Source organism: Myotis davidii, unplaced genomic scaffold (assembly GCF_000327345.1).
Source record: "Myotis davidii unplaced genomic scaffold, ASM32734v1 scaffold339, whole genome shotgun sequence".
Classification (NCBI taxonomy): domain Eukaryota; kingdom Metazoa; phylum Chordata; class Mammalia; order Chiroptera; family Vespertilionidae; genus Myotis; species Myotis davidii.
Window position 1 is genome coordinate 686,091 of NW_006290778.1, and position 20,291 is coordinate 706,381.

Genomic DNA, 20,291 nt, shown 5'->3' on the forward strand with positions numbered 1-20,291 from the left:
CTACTGGGGATGTGCCCACAACCCAGGTACATGCCCTTGACCGGAATTGAACCTGGGACCTTTCAGTCCGCAGGCCGACGCTCTATCCACTGAGCCAAACTGGTTTTGGCAGGTGATATCTTTTTAAAATGTTTTTTTAATCCTCACCCGAGGATATTTTTTTTCCGTTGATCTTTAGAGAGAGAGTGGGAGGGAGGAAGTGGGGAGGGAGAGAGAAAGAAACATTGATGTGAGAGAAACACATAGACTAGTTTCCTCCTGCATGCTCCCCAATCGGCCAGGGATCGAACCTAAAACTGAGTACCTGCCTTGACTGGGAATCGAACCTGCCACCCTTTGGTCTGCTGGCCAACGCTCTCAACACTGAGCAACTGGCCAGGGCCCAACTGGTGACCTCTTGGTTAATGGGGCCATTCTCAACCAACTGAGCCACAGTATCCAGGTTAAAATGGTGACTTTTATAAGTGAATTTTACTCCACACATGGAAAAAAAACAGCTTGCCACTAGGTATTTGCAGATGGCTTGACGTATAGAGACCGAACACACACACACACTCTCTCTCTATATATATATGTATACACACACACACACACACTCTATATATATATATATATGTATACACACACACACACACTCTCTCTCTCTCTCTCTCTATATATATATGTATACATACACACACACACATATATAATTAATATAAAAAGATATTTCCAAAACCGGTTTGGCTCGGTGGATAGAGCGTCGGCCTGCGGACTGAAAGGGCCCAGGTTCGATTCCGGTCAAGGGCATGTACCTCAGTTGCAGGCACATCCCCAGTAGGAGGTGTGCAGGAGGCAGCTGGTCGATGTTTCTCTCTCATCGATGTTTCTAACTCTCTATCCCTCTCCCTTCCTCTCTGTAAAAAGTCAATAAAAATATTAAAAAAAGTTAATATATATTGAAGTGGCATTAATTGGCCAAAGATGAGACAATTTAAATTTTTAAAAGGATAATAATTACAATTGGTTAAAATCCACCAAAAGTGTTTGAATTCATGAATTCATAAAGATAGTGTTCTAATTAGCTATAGCTACATAAATTACCTCGAGCTTGGGGTAAAATAACTTTTATTTATTGTCTAAGTTCTGGGGGTTGCCGGGACTCAGCTGGGCTGTGGCCCTCATGAGGGTGTAGTCAGGCAGTGGGTGGGGGTAGAGTCATCTCACACCTCCTCAACCGCATGTCTGGCAGTTGATACTGGCTGCATCTGACACCTCAGCTGGGGCTGTTGGCTGGAACACCTACCCATCCAGTATAGGCTTCCTCACAGTCTGGGCTTCCTCACACTTTGGTTGCTGTGTTCCAAGAGCAAATGTGATGAGAGGCAGCTGGCAGAAGCTGTATCCCCTTTTATGTTCTAGTCTTCGAAGTCACACAGTGGCACTTTCAGTGTCCTCTATTAGTAAATTAATAACCAAGTCCTGGCATTGTTCAAGGGGAGGGTAGTAGAACTCACTTTGGAGGAGTGGCAGGATTCTGGAAGGGCATGTGGTACAGGAAATACTATTGCAGTCATTTTTGGATAATATAGCCTGCCCTTTACAATTTTCAAATACATTCACAACCTTCTTCAAAACCCTTCAAAATCTGATCCCATCACAGCATCAGGGTCTTGTCATCGATATCAGATTCCTCTGCAAATAAGACATTTTGGATTGTCAATGTGACTCCTAGGATATAGCTCCCTTAAGCAATTTTCCTTTCAGCCTAAAGACCTGTTAATTAAAGAGACAAGTTATCTGTTGCCCATATAACCAACATACAATATACAGAGTGGGGCAAAAGTAGGTGTACCGTTATAACTATGGAAAAAATAATACAATAATCCTGTATAATAAAAGGCTAATATGCAAGTGGTTGTCATGCCCTCACGTGTAACGACCGATCAGCAGGAGGCTGCATGCACAGCAGGCGCTCGCGAGTGGGCAGGGCTGCGTGTGTGACTGGTCACCAGGAGATGCATGGAGCACCTCTCGGTCCCACCCCCTGCTCTAGCTTCTGCGGGCAGCGATGGCAGCGGTTTCCTCTGGGCTCCCGCAGGCAGTGGCGGCTCTCTCCCGCCTCCCTCCCGCGGAAGTGGCGTGGCTCCTACCTCCCTTGAGGGTGTGCTGCGGCTCCTGCTGGCTTCCATGGAAGCAGTGGGCGGCCTACTGGGCGCGATTTCGCGCGCTGGGCCACTAGTCCTATATACTAGAAAGGTAATATGCAAATTGATCCTAACAGCAGAACGACTGGGAACGACTGTTTGCTATGACATGCACTGACCACCAGGGGGCAGATGCTCAATGCAGGGAGCTACCCCCTGGTGGTCAGTGTGCTTCCACAGGGCGAGCACTGCTCAGCCAGAAGCCGGCTCATGGCTGGCCAGCGCAGTGGAGGTGGTGGGAGCCTCTCCTGCCTCTGCATCAGTGCTAAGGATGTCCCACTGATGGCTTAGGCCTGCTCCCCGCAGGCTGCCAGAGGGATGTCTGACTGCCAGCTTAGGCCCACTCCCCCAGGCCTAAGCCATCAGTGGGACATTCCCCAAGGGGTCCTGGACTGCGAGAGGGCACAGGCCAGGCTGAGGGACCCTCCCCCCTGAGTGCATGAATAATAGCATCATGTTATTTTACAAAATAAATAGCATTTATTATATAGATACAAATTATGTTTATCTATATACTAGGGGCCCAGTGCATGAATTCGTGCACCTTGAAAGGAATTGTGGGCCGCAAGACTGTGCTGGGCACAGGGGTGGGTATGGCCCATCCTCTGTGCCCCTGCCTGACCCCTCTTGCCACGGCTCCTGGTCCTCTGCCTACCGGCAGCCCTGCTTCCACCGCTGCCGCCATTCCCATGTGCTGACGGTGCTGGCCCCGCTCACACCTGCTCACGGCGCGGAGCAATTGGGGCTGGTGCCAGCAGTGGGTGTGAGTAGGACTGGTACTGTCAGCAGGTGCAAGTGGCAGCTGCTGCCCTGATCGTTCCTCAGGAGCAGGGGAAGGTGGAGAAGCCCTCAGGGGTGATTGGGGCCAGCAGCTGCCACTTCCACCCACTGACGGCACTGAGTGCTGGGTGCCGGCAGCGGGTGTGAGCACCAGGCGGGACCACAGCACGCGGGAGCAAAGAATTTTCAATAACCACCAGAGGCTCGCCCTGATAACAGTGACTGGTACCCCACCTTGATTTGGCATCCCCGCTTACCTGCTCCACCATCTCTGTCTTGGCCGATGCCCGCCATATTCCACACACGCCCCCTGGTGGTCAGCACATTTCATAGCGACCTGTTTGGTTGGTTGGTTGGTCGTTCTGTGGTTCAATCTATTTGCATATTAGCCTTTTATTATTAATCCTACTAGCGGCTCAGTGCACGAATTTGTGCATGGGTAGGGTCCCTCGGCCTGGTCGGTGATCGGGGTACATTGGGGCCGCCCGGGGTGGGGGGAAGGGACCACGGGAGGTTGGCCAGCTGGGGTAGAGACCACAGGAGGTTGGCTGCGGAAGCGCACTGACCACCAGGGGGCAGCTCCTGCATTGAGTGTCTGCTCCCTGGTGGTCAGTGTGTTGTCATAGTGACCAGTTGAGCTGTCATTTGGTTGACTGATCATAACGGTCACTTAGGCTTTTATATATTTATATATATATAGATAGATAGATAGATATAGATATAGATAGATAATAATAAAAGTGTAATATGCTAATTAGATCGGGCGCCCTTCCGGATGACCTGGACGGAGCTGGGGCTTCGAGGTGAGCCCAGGTCCCAGATGTCAGAGGGAAGGCGGTGCCAGCAGCCTGGGGAAGGAAGGCCTACTCTTGTGCGAATTTTGTGCATCAGGCCTCTAGTGTTAAATAATGGCCCTGGCTGGTGTGGCTTAGTGTTTGAAAGGTCGAGAGTTCAATTCTCAGTCAAGGGAACGTACCTGGGTTGTAGGATAGTTCCCTGGCTCTAGGTGGCCCCAGTCCCCAGGGCAACCAATTGATACGTCTCTCTCTCACTCACCCTCCCTCCCTTCCTTCTACTCTCTTTAAAAATCAATGGAAAAAATATCTTTGGGTAAAGATTAACTAAAAAAAATAATAATAAAAATAAAATGTCAAATAAATGAAAAATAATGAATTAGAGACTACTTTTTGCGACTGAATAAAGTAATTAATGTAGACATTGTACAGTAACACAATTGATAACATCCACAAAGAGAGACAACCAAGACATGTGCCTCCTGATGAAAGAACACAATACCACTTAAAGCTTTGCCAGCGGGTAAACCTGAGCCTGAGCAAGTGTCTGGACCCAACGCTAGTTTACAGAAAGTATAGAGGGCAGGAACGTGCTAAATTGCATCTTGAACAAAATCCAGTCTGGAAAATTCTACAGGTCAAGCAACCCAGGTTCCTTTCAACAAATTAAATTTTGGAGGGAAAACCTCTAGATTAAAAGAGATTTAGAAGATAATAAACTTTTTTTAAGTAGGCAAAACTAAAATGGTGTCCATGGACTTTTACTTGTGTGATAAAACCATGAAAGCCTTAAATTTTCTAGCTTTTAATGTTCTATTCAGGATATTAAATGCTACATAGAATATGAAGGTAAGCTAATGAAAATGATACTTTTGTAAAAATCAAGAGCCACAGATTTAATAAAAATCTATTGATTTAACTCATGATATTATCATTTCTTTTTTTTTCTCATACAGAAGTATGAAACTTTTTATTGCTATCATTTTTGGTCATAAAAGATAAATTTGCTCACATTTTACCCCTTTTAAATCAGGGTGCATTTTATACTTGAAGGTGTGTTATTTCATTGAAAGCATTTTGATAGCCCAGCTTTTAAAATCCAGAAATGCACCCTTCTGTTCATTACAGCATTATTTATAGTAGCTGAGGTTTGGAAGCAGCCCAAGTGCCCATCTGTAGATGACTGGATAAAAAAGCAGTGGTATAGTTACACAGTGGAATACTACTCAGCTATTAAAAAGGAAATCTTACCTTTTGGGACAACATGGAAGGACCCAGAGAGTATTATGCTAAGTGACATAAGCCAGTCAGAGAAAGACAAATACCATATGATTTGGATGGACATTGGGTTTTTGTCTTTATTTTTGTTATAATAGTAAGTAATTCTGCCTGGGAAACATAATGTCATTTCTTAAAGTAAAATTTGCAGTGTTGACAAATACTGCCAAATTAATCAAACTGCCCTCTAGTAATAATATGAGAATGTTTTCCACAGCCTTCCAACACACTTTCAGTGCAGATTCCACTTATATGTGGAATCTAATGAACAAAGTAAGCTAACAAACAAAATAGAAACAGACTCATAGATACAGAGAACAGACTGACAGCTGTATAGGGAAGGGCGTTTGGAGGACAGGGTGAAAAAGGTGAAGGAATTTAGCAAAGAATAAAACAACTCATAGACACAACGGGATGGTGATTACCAGAGGGAGAGGGGTTTTGGGGGGGAGGTAAAAGAGGGATAAATGGTGACAGGAGACTTGGCTTGGGGTGGTAAACACACTACAGTATACAGATGATGTATTATAGAATTGTATACCTGAAAACTATATAGATTTATTAACCAATGTCACCCTAATAAATTCAATAAAAATTTTTTAATCCAGAAAATTCTGAAAAAGAATAGTACTAAAAGAGAGGACTAGCCCTATCAGATTGAAAGCTAATTCTAATATGCAGTAGTTAATACATTGTGGTATTAGTTATAAATAGATAATAGATAAGTAAACAAATTAGGTACTCTAAATGCATCCAGGAATTTAGTATATTTTAAAGGTGGCATTTCAAATTGTTAGAAAAAGTGGATTATGCTTTCTATGACTTAGGGACAACTGAGTGGACAACTGAGTAGACATCTGGAAAAAAATAAAATTGAATCTATACCTTACACCTTACACTAGGTTCAAAGATTTCAATATAAAAAAATGAAACCATCAGAGTAGAAGAGATCATGGAAGAATCCTATCTAGTAATAGACAAACACGATAATTGACTGTACCTTCGCTACGCCTCCCATGGGCTAATCAGAGCGATATGCAAATTAGTTGCCATCAAAGATGGCAGCTAATTTGCATACTGCAGACAGGGCGGGACAGCGCCACCCCACCTGCCCTGCCGCCATCCGGGCCTGCTATCTGCGACATGGGGCGGCGGGCATCCATGTGTGACCTGACCCGGGGCAGCCGGGTGGGGCAGCAGCGATTGGCCGGCCCACCCGGGCGTCCTGTGTGCAACCCGATCCAGGGCAGCAGGGCGGGACAGCGTGGCTCCTCCGTCACCCCAGCTTCCTCATCGCAGCTCCCTTGGGGGCCTAAGCCTTTAGTCAGACATCCCCCAAGGGCTCTCTGGCTGCCAGAAGGATGTCTGACTACAAGCTTAGGCCTGATCCCCCAGGGAGTGGGCCTACGTCGACAGGTGGACATCCTCCAATGGGTATCTCTTCCTCCCCCGCCAGTGCACAAATTTTTGTGCACTGGGCCTCTAGTTATTATATAATCTGAGGGTGGCTTTTTAAGGGTATGAGAAAACTCAGAAGGCATACAAGGAAAAATTGACAGTTTTGATTGCATAAAAGTAATTTTTTGCACAGCATAAGCTACCATAAGCAAAGATAAAAAACAGATCACAAACTGGAAAAAAACATTGCATTTAGCAGATACATGGCTAGTTTCTCTTCATACATAAAGAACACTTAAAAGAGTATGAAAAAGATTAGTCTTATTTAAAAGTGGTAAAAGGATATGCTCTTATACTTCATATAAGAGGAAATAAAAAGGGATCATAAATAGAAAAAAGATAGAAAGTCATAATAAAGGAAATTGTGATTAAAACTGCATTGAAAGTGTGTTGGAAGGCTGTGGAAAATATTCTCATATTATTACTAGAGGGCAGTTTGACTAATTTTGCAGTACTTATCAACATTGCAAATTTTAAGAATTGAGCCAAAATGACATTATGTTTCCCAGGCAGAATTATTATAACAAAAATAATGACAAAAACCCAATGTCAATCCAAAGAGGGCTGGTTAAATACATTAAGTAGCATCCATACAATGGAATACTGAATCTGTAAAATCCAAAGATTGTCATATATTGATAGGATGATCTCAAATATGTATTATTGTTGAATGAATCTTTGTACAGAACTTGGTGTTGAACATGGTATCATTTGTGTAAAGGTTGTGGGTCAGGAATTCTCTAGCACAAAATGTATCTGGATAGCACTGGCTGAGTAGCTGGGGGTCAGAAGAATGTGGGAGAGTTCACTCTATACACAACTAAACTTTGAGTTTTTATTATAAGTTTTTTTTTTAAAATCCTCATCTGAGGACTCACTCTTTTCTTTTTAATTAAGAGAGAGAACCCAGCTGGTGTGGCTCAGTGGTTGAGTTTCATCCTATGAACCAGGAAGTCACTAGTTCAATTCCCAGTCAGGGTACATGCAGGGGTTGCAGGCTCGATCCCTGGTAGGGGGCGGCCAGAAGGCAGCTGATCAGTGATTTTCTCTCATTGTTGATGTTTCTGTCTCTCCCTTTCCCTTCCTCTCTGAAATTAAAAAAAAAGCATTATGGCAAATCCCACTTATATCCAAGAAATAATTAACATATATAACACTTAAAAGTGCTAATTGATCATAGTCTGATAATCCCTTTTTTAAAAATCTTAAAATGTATTTTATATGACCTTTGGGGTGCAAGAATCATCATTGTTTTTAAGGATCTATAAATATGTTTCATGGTAAATTAATTTCTGAAAGTAAAATAATTTTTGTTTAATGAAGACATTTGTAATAAAAGTATTAGTTCTTAAGTTACCAACTCTAAAAGCTTTCCACATTCCTTTAACCGTATTGGTTCTGCTGTTTTCTTCTTCCTCTCTAGAGTTGTCTCTGTGGGAAGTTTATCCTCCGTCCCTTGCGACCATGCCGTAGATACTCCACTGCAGGCAGTTCTGGGTATGTAGTATGTCTCACTGTAAACAGACTTTTAACTGTCTGCTAAGCCTACGAGGGTGTGTGTGTGTTTTTCTTGACTATGGGAATAGCTGCTGGAACCTTTTTGTTAAGGGTTTGAGCACTGAAACTTTACTCTGATATCTTTGGATCATTACTTTCTTGTAGGTGAAAGTTTGTTATGATTTTCTTTTTGGTTCTTTGGTAATTAGTTGGCATTCAAGGTAGAAGCTTCCCCATCCTGTGCTCTCTTCTACTCTATGGCAAATAGATTTATGTCTAGAATTTGGCACATTGTAATTTAAAAAGTGTTGTTAGTTATGTTGGTTGTTTTATTATCTTACTTTTATAAATGGTTTGATTTAAGGGAAGGGGAAATTTGAAAGTGATAGTTCTTTTTTGGGTTCAAAGGAAATTTCATGATTGTGAACATCTTGAATGTTAAGTGTTAAAGGGTGGATTGCTTCATATCTATCCTAGCTATTACTGTATTGAAATTTTTTTTAGTTACTCATAAATAAATGTGATTTTCTATTGTGGACATGTTTAAAATAAATCAGGGAAAGGTGATGTGCAACTGCACTAATAAACTTGCTATGATCTGAAGCAGTGACAGAGAAGTAGTGGTTAGAGGTCTTTGCATAGATTTAGGAGAGGCAGGAAATATAAATGTGTTCCTATTTCTTTCACTCAGGTTGTCTCCTGCCAAAATTGCTGGAGCTGGTCTTTTGTTTGTTGGCGGAGGTATTGGTGGCACTATCCTGTATGCCAAATTGGATTCTCATTTCCGAGAAAGTGTAGAGAAAACCATACCTTACTCAGACAAACTCTTTGAGACGGTTCTTGGTTCCTCACCTTATAGTGTTTCATTGTCAAAGAAGCCGGTAAGCATTTTAAATATTACTTCAATTTACCCTATGGCATACTTTTAAAAGCAGGTTGTTTTCATCTTGAAAGTATCTTGCATGTATAATTTAGTAGAACTTGCATGTATAATTCAGTAGATGGATTTGTCAGGTTTTTAAAAATATTAATCTGTAGTGTTGGAATTTTATCCCTTTGGAGTCCCATAAGTGCTCCCACTTAGTGTACACCATATAGGAAATAATTGGTTGGCACATGAAGGTAAATGGAAGAGCCAGCTCCGGTGGAGGTAACCCTGGCTGTCCTGTGAACTGAGGGGTCCGTGTCAGCCCACACCATTGCTGTTGTCAAGCTCTGACTTACACCACTGAAGGCAAACGTAGGCTGGTCCTGACACAGAACCCAAATGTGTTTGTTAGTAATGGCTCCTTGCAGGCCACAAATCAGAGTCAGAATTTTCAGCTACATACTCATGGTTCTTCAGTACTGATTGGCATTCCTTGGACTTTGTACATATTCTTCAGAGTTTCACCCTTGTTTTCCCCCATCAAGCTTAAAAAAAAATCTTAAATATATTTTCATTCATACAACTGTTTGAAAAAAATTTACAAAAGAGACATGGATATTTGCTGATTCAGTATTGGGTATTTCTTTATGCTGTGAGGCTGGACATGGCTGATCAGTTTATTCTTAGAAGCTGGGTGGACTTCTGTTCTCCAGTATCTAGTATGGTCTAGAGGCCAATCCTGTAACAAAGTTAATATTTAGAAAAGCAAGTGTCCTCTGACAAGCCCTAGCCCACAAACATGCTTTTTCAAAATGTTCTTGTTTAGTCTTCTACATCATTTATTTTTTGTATGAACTTTGAAATGTTTATGCTGCCTGAGGGAGATAGTCTTGCATCTCCAATAATCAAGGAGCAGAATCCTGTGGATTCATTCTAAAATCCTCAGTCCATTTGAAGCTCCATGACCCAGGAGAAATAGCTGGAAGCAATTCTAGGAGCATGGAGTCAGGCTGAATAGCTTGTAGTAGTGTTCTTTTCTCACTTCACGCATGACTTTAAGTGCCATTCTTCGTAGGTGACATGTTTATCTCTCTCAATAATAACCTTGACTTCTTCTCAGTCCTTTAGCTACTCCACTGAACATTTCCACTAGGGTAACTTGGCAGGTCCATATTGGACCATCTCAAAACTTACACACTTCCCGATTTGCTTTATTTGTATTAAAGATAGTACCATGCTGTCCGGTAGGTAGGTTAGAATTCTTGGATTCATATCCATAGTTGCCTATATTTTATTAGCTATTCTATCATGTTTAATCTGTGATATTTATTCTCTTTCTGGCATTACCATTATCCTTATCCCAGTTCTGACCTTTATCATTTCATATGCAAATGAATTTACAGACTAGTTCCTCCCATCCTACACAATCTTTTCTTTCTTTTTTTGTTTTGTTAATCCTCATCCAGAGGATATTTTTTTCCATTGATTTTTAGAGTGAGTTGGAAGGCAGTGGGGAGAGACAGAGATAGGCTATCCCAGCCATGGGCAAACCGGCCCGCGGGCCAGATCCGGCCCGTCTGAAATGAATAAAACTAAAAAAAAAAAAAAAGACCATACCCTTTTATGTAATGATGTTTACTTTGAATTTATATTAGTTCACACAAACACTCCATCCATGCTTTTGTTCCAGCCCTCCGGTCCAGTTTAAGAACCCATTGTGGCCCTTGAGTCAAAAAGTTTGCCCACCCCTGGGCTATCCTCATATCAATATCAGAGAATCTGATAAGTGCTATCATGTTTTTATGAGCTCACTTATCAGGAACTTTTGTACATTTTCTACTAGAGTGCATAAAAATTTGTGCACTCATGGGGGTTCCTCAGCCCAGCCTGTGCCCTCTCGCAGCCCGGGAGCCCTCGGGGGATGTCTACTTGCCAGCAGGGACCAGGCCTAAGCTGCAGTCGGACATCCTTAGCGCTGCTGAGGAGGCAGGAGAGGCTCCCACCACCATCGCTGTGCTGGCAGCCATCAGCCTGGCTTGTGGCTGAGCAGAGCTCCCCCTGTGGGAGCGCACTGACCACCAGGGAGAGCTCCTGCATTGAGTGTCTGCCCCCTGGTGGTCAGTGTGTGTCATAGTGACCAGTCATTCCCAGTCGGTCTGTTAGGGTCAATTTGCATATTACCCTTTTATTATATAGGATTGTTTAAAAGACAAGATCACAGAATGTAAAAACTAGAGACTTTAGAAATTGTCTCATGTTCTGAATAAGGAAAGTGGATCCAAAAGTTGTTAACTGGTAGCCTAAGAGCTGGCCATCAGTTGCTTTATTCTGTAGTTGGTGGTTTTTACTAGTTCCTAGCTTGACATTTGATACTTTTGCCAGTCTGGCTTTCGTTTACCTTTTGGGCCTTATCTCTGAATCATCCTTGGCTTAATGCCAGTTTACCTTATAAATATGCCTGTGTTTTCCATTCTTACTCAGCAAATGTATGCCGAATGCTTATTTACCCAGGCACTGTTCCAAGGGCCTTGGCTTAAAGCGGAGAACTACACAAAAATCCCTTCTGTTTGCACAGCTTTTGCCATTGTGGTCTTCTACCCTGAATTACTTCCTTTCTTTTGTCTGCTAATGTTCTCTTCAAGTCTGCATCCTTCACTACACAGACCAAAGTGAGTTTTCTCACCTCTAAATTAAAATAGCAGTTAGTGTTTTTATTTTTAAATTTTTACCATTTACTTATTAGCATTCTGAATTGTTACGCATTGCTATTAACTTATTGCTTTTATTTATTTTTATATTTTGTTAATCCTCTGCTGAGGATATTGTTTCCATTGCTTTTCAGAGAGAGTAGAAACAAGAGAGAGAGAGAGAGGTGAGACACATCAACCGGTTGCCTCCTGCATGTGTCCCAACCATGTAGATTAAACCCACAATGCAGGTACGTGTCCTTGACCAGGAATCAAACCCTCAACCCTTCAGTGCTGTGGGCCGATGCTCTAACTACTGTGTATGCTGCCCAAGGCTCAACTTAATGCTTTTAAAAAATATACATTTTATTTTATGGGAATCCTTTTAGTGCCAACATGGTTATTTATGCATAGATAGTAAATATTGAGAGAAGATAAACTTAAAATCTTTTTTTAAAAAATATATTTTATTGATTTTTTTTAACAGAGAGGAAGGGAGAGGGATAGAGAGTTAGAAACATCCATGAGAAAGAAACATACATCAGCTGCCTCCTGTACACCTCCTACTGGGGATATGCCCGCAACCAAGGTACATGCCCTTGACCGGAATAGAACCTGGGACCCTTCAGTCTGCAGGCTGATGCTGGATCCACTGAGCCAAACCAGTTAGGGCAACTTAAAATCTTTTTGATGGACATGGAATAAGACTTGCCTAAATGGAGACAAATGTTATATTCTTTAATGAGACTCATATGTTAAAAATGTCATTTCTCTCAAATTTATTTCTCTCAAATTTCTCCTAAATTTATATATAGCTGGGAAATGACATATACATGTACATATACATGCACACACACATAGCTAATAGAATTCTAATAGATTTTTCTAGAGGTTGAAGAATCAGACAAGACGATTCTAGTTCATATAGAAGGATAAATAATGTAGCTATGAACGTTTTGAAAAGTGTTAGATGATACTTGCTTTTCCAGATAATGACTTTGTTATAATCCTTCTTTAATAAAACAGTAAGGTTTTGACACAGGATTAGAAATTAGAGATAGAACAAATAAGGCTTTGCCCTGGCTGGTTTGGCTCAGTGGATAGAGTGTCGGCCTATGGACTGATGGGTATTGGGTTCGATTCTGGTCAAGGGCACATGCCTGGGTTTGCGAGCTCCGTCCCCAGTAGAAGCGTGCATAAGGCAGCCAATCAATGATTCTCTCTTGTTATTGATGTTTCTGTCTCTCCCTCTCCCTTCCTCTCTGAAATTAAAAGTATTTTTAACAAAAGAGTAAGTCAGTCTAGAAATAGATCATATTCATACACAAGCACATTTATTGTGAGAGTATGGGTTTCTAGAATCATGTATGAAAGTGATCTCTTAATATATGTTGAAAATATTCAATCCCTTGACCCTGCAATTCCTCTTTTGGCAAACTGTCCTACAGATACCACTCTATAGTGCTTTTCAATTATATGAATAAGGATGTTTACCAAAACAGAAAACAACTTGAATGACCAAAAATAGGGGAGTAATTGGCCAAATTATGGGTTTTGCAACTATATTAGGTATGCAGTTAAATTAGGATATTATACAAGAAAGAATTCCTTGAGCTGGAAGAGAATGTCCATGATGTATTGTTAAATGAGAAAAAAGCAAATTACATGGTCATTTATATAATATAACCCTATTTTAGTTTAAAGAAATGAAAATTTGTATGTGTGTATATTCCTGAGCTTCTGCTCAGGGTACGGGTGGGGCGAGGGTTGAGTTCAGCTATTAGCAGTAGCAACATGAGAGTGCTGGAAAGGAAAGGAACAATGGAGAGGCAAATGAAAACTATTGCTTTATCTTGATATTATTTTGCTTGTTATAGTGAGCTGTATTTCATGATTTAAAAAATAGAATTTTAATAAAAATAAAATACATATATGTTTAATTTCTGGTAGTGACAGAGTTTTGTTTGAGTAGTCATCTTTGGGATATCTGAGTCCCACTCCCTACCAAGTTCTGGCAAAAAATGGGGCAACATAGGTGGTAAATGAAAATATTGCTATTACTCAGTAATTTTCTCTAGCACATCATCTGGCAGTTCTATTAATGAACAGGGCTTTAAACTAAAGGCAGGTGGTAATTGAGAGAGAGGCGTGACAATTAGATTATATATTTTTAGTATGTAGTTGCATGAATCCTAGAGATTAAAGATATAAAAAGCTAATTTCATTTTTACTCAGAGCCTATAAAAATCACTTGTTTCTATCAATGTATACAGAAGATAACACATGATTTAGGAAGCAAATGGAAATAGTCTTCTCAATATTGTATATGTAAAAAGAGAGGTATTTAAAGGGATACTCATACATCATGTATTAGTTGCCCTAAGAGAAGTCTTTGTTACTATTAATCCTTTGGAATGAAATTTTTGAACTGCTTTTTTTTAATATGAAGGCTTCTCTTAATATGGTTAATAAAACATTATGTTGTAAAGTGCTAACTCTGTGTTAAAAGCCTGAAAGACTTGATTGTTGAAATAATACATGTTACTGTATGCTACCTTTCTGAATAAACAGTTTTATATCTGAAATGTTAAATGTTTTTCATTTCTAAGATTGAGTCTGGTCCACTAAAAATCTCCAGTGTATCAGAGGTAATGAAAGAATCTAAACTCCAGAAACACAAGGGCGACACTCCAGCTTCAACAGGTACCTATATTTATAATCATTCTTCTAAAATTATGGGCAAATGAATTGTTTTCATATATTTGTACCCGTGGTTAAGAGGGCGGCCCTTCTGCGGGAAGGACTCTCATTTTAGGGGTTGAGAGGTTGAGAGGGATATGGAATTGGGCTTCATTATGAATAGCTGCTCAGTGAGAGTAATGGCAAGAATTGTCTTACCTGCAACAGACTTTATTTTTTCTTTTCTTTTTTTCCCCCTCTGACTCCTAGCTTTCCCCTTCAGATTTACATATTCTCTTTTGCACCTATTTTTTTCCTGTTCACTAGTTTTTTTCTCCTCTCTTTATTTTTAGTGATTAAAGTGTCTGATCTAGTTTAGATCTGTAGATATTTTTTTGCCATCACGATTTATTAAGCCCACCTTAGTGAACAGCACTGAACCTAACTCTAACCCAGTGATGGTGAACTTATGACATGCGTGTCAGAGGTGACACGCGAACTCATTTTTTTGGTTGATTTTTCTTTGTTAAATGGCATTTAAATATATAAAATAAATATCAAAAATATAAATCTTTGTTTTACTATGGTTGCAAATATCAAAAAATTTCTATATGTGACACGGCACCAGAATTAAGTTAGGGTTTTTCAAAATGCTGACACGCTGAGCTCAGAAGGTTCTCCATCACTGCTCTAACCTGTTCAGCGTTATACTTCAAATGTGTTAGTGAACAGGTTAGAGTTAGGCTAGTTAGGTTTGAACTCCTTAGTCTCCTCTGTCCTCAATTAAATCAGTTGACTTTTTTCCATTTGGCAAATATTCACTCCTATGTGCCAAGCAGTCTTCTAGGTACTGGGGATATAGCAATGAATAAATAGTAAAAACTAACAAACACAAACACTGGGATTATTTCTTAGTGGGATGAGGGGAGGGAGATCATATATTAAATACATAAGTAAAATGTATAGGTTGTTAGTGGTAAGTAAGTGTGGGAGGGAATATTGCAGTTCTAATGGGGTCACTAGGGAAAGGTCGCCTGGAAGGTTTCATTTGAGCTAAGGCTAAGAGATGAGGAAGTGAGTCATGGAAGGCTGGTGGGGAAAGGCATCCCAGGCAGAGGGATTAGCTAGTGCAAGGGCTTGGCATTTTCCAGCAGGAGCAGATGAAGCTGGGGTGTGGAGCAAGAGAAGAACACTACTGCAAATGAGGCCACGAGGGAGCAGAAAGCCTACTGTGGCAGTCCTGGAGGCCATCATAAGAATTTGCTTAAAAAAAAAGAATTTTGCTTTATATCTGAGTGGGATGGGAAGTCCTTGGGAGGGTTCTGAGCCAGGGGACTGATATCTGACTTTTATTTTAATAAGATCACTATTGTGGAGAATACACAAGGGTCCAATGGAGAGCAGGAAGCTAATGGATTTTGTGATAATCCAGCTTTATCTCTTAAGTGGGACCTTCAGTTCTTTAAAAAAATTTTCTCCATTTTGTTGCTCTTTTCCCTTTTATTCCACCTCTATAATTACTCTTTTTCTCTTCAACACTTTTATTTATAATTTATGAGCTCTTGAGTTTTTTCAACTTTCCTTTCTTCAAAAATATGTCTGAAATAATTTTAACAGAGTTCTGTTCTTCACTAATTCACTATCTTTACTGTGATCTTCTTGTGTTTAAAATGTTCATCTTGTTCTTGCTCACACCTCTTGTTTCATCTCCACCACTCTTCAAATAAAATGTTTTTTTTGGTTAATTACTTTCTTTTGTCTGCCTTCTTCATTATAGGCTCTTTTTTCCTTTGTTATTATTTTCCCATGTTATGTAAATCTTTCATGTACGCCTCTCATGTGTTGATATTTAGTGCACTTAGTACTGTTACTAGAAGCCTTGCTTGAGAATAATGATGGTTAAACTGCAGGTGGATGCTGACAAGACTCTTTTCTCTAGTGTTTCCCAGCTGTTGCATCTTCTGGGTTTGGGTATGTGATGGACAGTGCCCCTGTCTATTTGTGTGTTTGAACAGTGGCAGCACATCCATTTGTGTTCTTAAGGAGTCAGACATGAAGTGGGTGGTAGTAGTAGTGGATACCTGTGTGTTTCTTTGTTATTCCGGGAAACTATAAATACCATGAGTAACATATTTACAGCATCTACAGAGGCAGCCAAAATTATTTCTGCAGCAGGTGATACGCTGTCAGTCCCAGCCCCTGCGGTTCAAAAATGAGGATTCTAAAAACTGATCACCCTCACATTGATGAAGGAAAAGCCAAGGCTGCAACCTCAGGTAGTTTAATTATGTATATTGTGGTTTTATAAATGACATGCTCATCAGAACTATTTAATGCCTAGACAACCCCTAGACACTATGTAAGCACACATTTATATTGATTTTAAGTCTGCAGACTTGCTTAGGTAATTTTTACAATTTCAAAGTCGGAATAAAACTTTGAAAACAAGGAGTCTAAGAACTGATTTCTTATTTCTTCATGTTGGAGTCATTGAGTGATGCTCTCAGTTGATATAGCTGGCAAGTAAAACGACGGTATTTTTATATCCCTGTGAGCTTTCGAAATTCTGTGCTGAAATTTGATTTCCTCTCTACTTTTGCTGCAAGAGGAAGCATCCTCAACTTCTGTAAGGGAGCGACCACCTGAAGAAGTTGCAGCTCGCCTTGCACAACAAGAAAAGCAAGAACAAGTTAAGCTTGAGTGTATGTAAACCAGACGACTTCTGAAGTACTTCGGGTCATCCCTGTTAGCTGCTCTCTTCTTCAACCATCAGCATAAGTTTCTCATCTATCAGCTAGCTCTGTCTGGTTCCTTTTCTTTCTTTAGTGGCCTTGCTCTATTCACCACCTTTATTTCATCATTTGTGTTCTTTCCATCTAAACTTCTTTTACCCAGGTAACAAGGGCTATTAGTGTACCGTTGGTGAAAACTCCAAATAATACTTGTACTTTCTCCATTTGTTTTTATTATGGTTAGTGCTAAAGGTTCTTTGTACTCTGGTGAACAGAAATTGTTTGCAATTTGCCTGAGTCTTTTTTTTTATTATTTACTTTTTTCAATTACAGTTGACTTTCAATATTGCATTAGTTTCAGGTATATATCATAATGGTTAGATACTTAATATAATTTACTATGTGATCCCCCTCAATTAATCTAGTACCCAAGAAGCACCATACATACTTACTACAATATTGTAGACTATATTCCCTATGCTGTACTTTACATCCCCATGCCTGTTCTGTAACTACCAGTTTATAAATCCCTTTACTTTTTTCATTCAATCCCCCAACCCCCCTCCCTTTTAGCAACTATCATTTTGTTCTCTGTATCTATGAGTCTGTTTCTGTTTGTTTATTTTTTTAGGTTCTACATATAAGTGAAAGCATATCATATTTGTCTTTCTCTGACTTATTTCACTTAGCATAATACTCTAGGTTCATTCATGCTGTCACAGTTGGTAAGATTGCATTATTTTTTATGGCTGAGTAATATTCCATTGTATGTATGTGCCACATCTTCTTTATCCACTCATCTATTGATGGGCACTTAGGTTGCTGCCATATCTTGGCTATTGTAAATAATGCTGCAGTGAACATAGGAATGCATATATCTTTCTGAATTAGTGTTTTGGATTTCTTTGGGTAATACCTTGAAGTGGAATTGCTGTTCCATTTTTAATTTTTGAGGGACCTCCATACTGTTTTCCATAGCAGCTGCATTAATTTGAATTCCTACCAACAGTGCATGGGGGTTCCCTTTTCTCCACATCCTTGCCAACATTTGTTTGTTGATTTATTGATGATAGCCATTCTGACAGGTGTGATGTGATATCTCATTAGGGTTTTAATTTGCATTTCTCTGATGATTAGAGATGTTGAGCATCTTTTCATATGTTCTCCTGGAAGAAATATCTATTCAAGTCCTCTGCCCATTTTTTTTTAAAATATATTTTATTGAGTTTTTACAGAGAGGAAAGGAGAGAGATAGAGAGTTAGAAACATCGATGAGAGAGAAACATCGACCAGCTGCCTCCTGCACACTCCCCACTGGGGATGTGCCCGCAACCAAGGTACATGCCCCTGACCGGAATCGAACCTGGGACCCCTCAGTCCACAGGCTGACGCTCTATCCACTGAGCCAAACCGGTTTCGGCCTCTGCCCATTTTTTAATTGGATTGTTTGGGTTTTTTGGTGTTAGGTTGCATGGCCTAACAGTCTTTTAATTGTTAAATTCATAAATTTATTTGTGCAGTTCAGAGTGGCGCACCCTCTGCTTTATTACCCAGCCTCTGGGCTCTCACTGTGGTAGCCCTCTTATCTGCCATTGGTGGGGGACAGATGTTCCACACATTTCCGGTTTCCAACTAACTAAAGCGTATTTCCTTTTACATTTTAATTTTTCTGATGGTCTAAAAAAAGATAATAGATGTGTAAAAATGTATTTTCCTGTCTTAAATAAGGTACGTGGAACATAATTTATTGTACTGGGCTGCAATATATTGATGTCTCCTGGTAGTGGGCATGTAGCTTTTTGATGAATTGAGGAAATGTTTGTTTTACAGTTTTTAGAGTTTTTTTGTGTGTGTCTCTCCCTACCCCTTTTCTGTTTGTCTTCTGCCTTGAGTGGTTCCTGTTTCCCTCCTAATGCGTTGGATCTGCCCTACTCTGAGGAGGCAAGTTATTTAGAAATGCGTAAAGTGTAGAAGGGTCAGAGGAGCATAGGTGTAGATTTGTGTGTGTTTTTGAGAATATTGTATTTTTTGAGGAATATTTTGACATCTAAATAAGTGAAATATTTCTATTTTTTCCACTTTTTATTTTTTCTGAATTATTTACTACAAATCAAAATCACTTTTCCCTTTTATTTATGTTTTTTATTTATTTTTTACTCTTTTATCATATGGACAACTTGAAGTAAGCCATAAATTTAAGATGGCATTGCCTGCTGCTTCATTACGTTCCTTTTTTCTTTGTCTAGTTATTTTTATCTTTCATTTTGGACAAAGTGAGAATTTTCAAGATTTTTTTCTGTCACCTCATAGTTTTCTCCCAAACTTTAATTTAAAAATGTGTGTGTAAATATCTTACCAAGAATCAAAGCACAAAAACTCAACAAGTTGGACTACATCAAACTAAAGAAGCTTCTGTGCAGCAAAAGAAACAGTCAATGAAATGAAAAGGCAACCTGTAGAATGAGAGAAAATGTTTGCAAACCATATATCTGATATGGGGTTTAAAATCTAAAATATATATGAAACTCATGCAACTCAATATAAAAGAAAAAGCAAGGGGCCTCAAGCTAGCAGCCTGATCTCCTGGGTCTGCTATCCTCTATAAAGTGGTTTACTGTTATTTTGTGCTTGAAATAATGTCCCATCATTAATTCAGGCATGTTTCTTTGTAGCCTCTTTAGCTCTCTCTATCCCCTGTATTTTCAGTTGAACTTTAGTTGCACATTTGGGATTTTCTTAGTATTAGCTTTGTCCTTTTTTTAAAAAAAAAATATATTTTTTTTTATTGATTTTTTTACAGAGACAAAGGGAGAGGGAGAGGGAATTAGAGAATTAGAAACATCAATCAGCTGCCTCCTACACACTCCCCACTGGGGATGTGCCCGCAACCAAGGTACATGCCCTTGACTGGAATCGAACCTGGGACCCCTCAGTCCTCAGGCCAATGCTCTATCCGCTGAGCCAAACCGGTCAGGGCTTTTTTTTTTTGATTTGGTTTGTTAATCCTAACTTGAGTATATTTTTTCCATTGCTTTTCAGAAAAAGTAGAAAAAAAGGAGGGGGGAAGGAAGGAAAGGAGGGAGTAAAGGCGCGTGCATAAGAGAGAGAGAGAGAGAGAGAGAGAGAGAGATGAGAGAGACACATTGACTGGTTGGCCTCCAAGGGGAGACATGGGGTGGGCAAGGAACGGGGGAGCAGGGAGCTAACTGGCAACCCAAGTACCCAGGAGCATGCCCTTGACTGGGAATCCAGCCCGTGACCATTTGGTGCAGAGGCTCTCCCTGACCACGGAGACACTGGCCAGGGCCAGCTTTTTATCTGTGTCGCAGAGG

At 40.2% G+C, this 20,291-nt stretch overlaps 1 protein-coding gene across 1 annotated transcript in view; it reads left to right on the top strand.

Moving 5' to 3' along the window:
- The window catches only part of IMMT (inner membrane mitochondrial protein), a 43,994-nt gene that overhangs the window by 5,398 nt on the left and 18,305 nt on the right, over positions 1–20,291 (top strand). Inside the window, 6 exon segments of the mRNA XM_015564079.1 lie at positions 7,920–7,993; positions 8,685–8,874; positions 14,158–14,251; positions 16,367–16,438; positions 16,441–16,503; positions 16,834–16,929. Of these exon segments, the coding sequence (XP_015419565.1) occupies positions 7,920–7,993; positions 8,685–8,874; positions 14,158–14,251; positions 16,367–16,438; positions 16,441–16,503; positions 16,834–16,929 (589 nt within the window).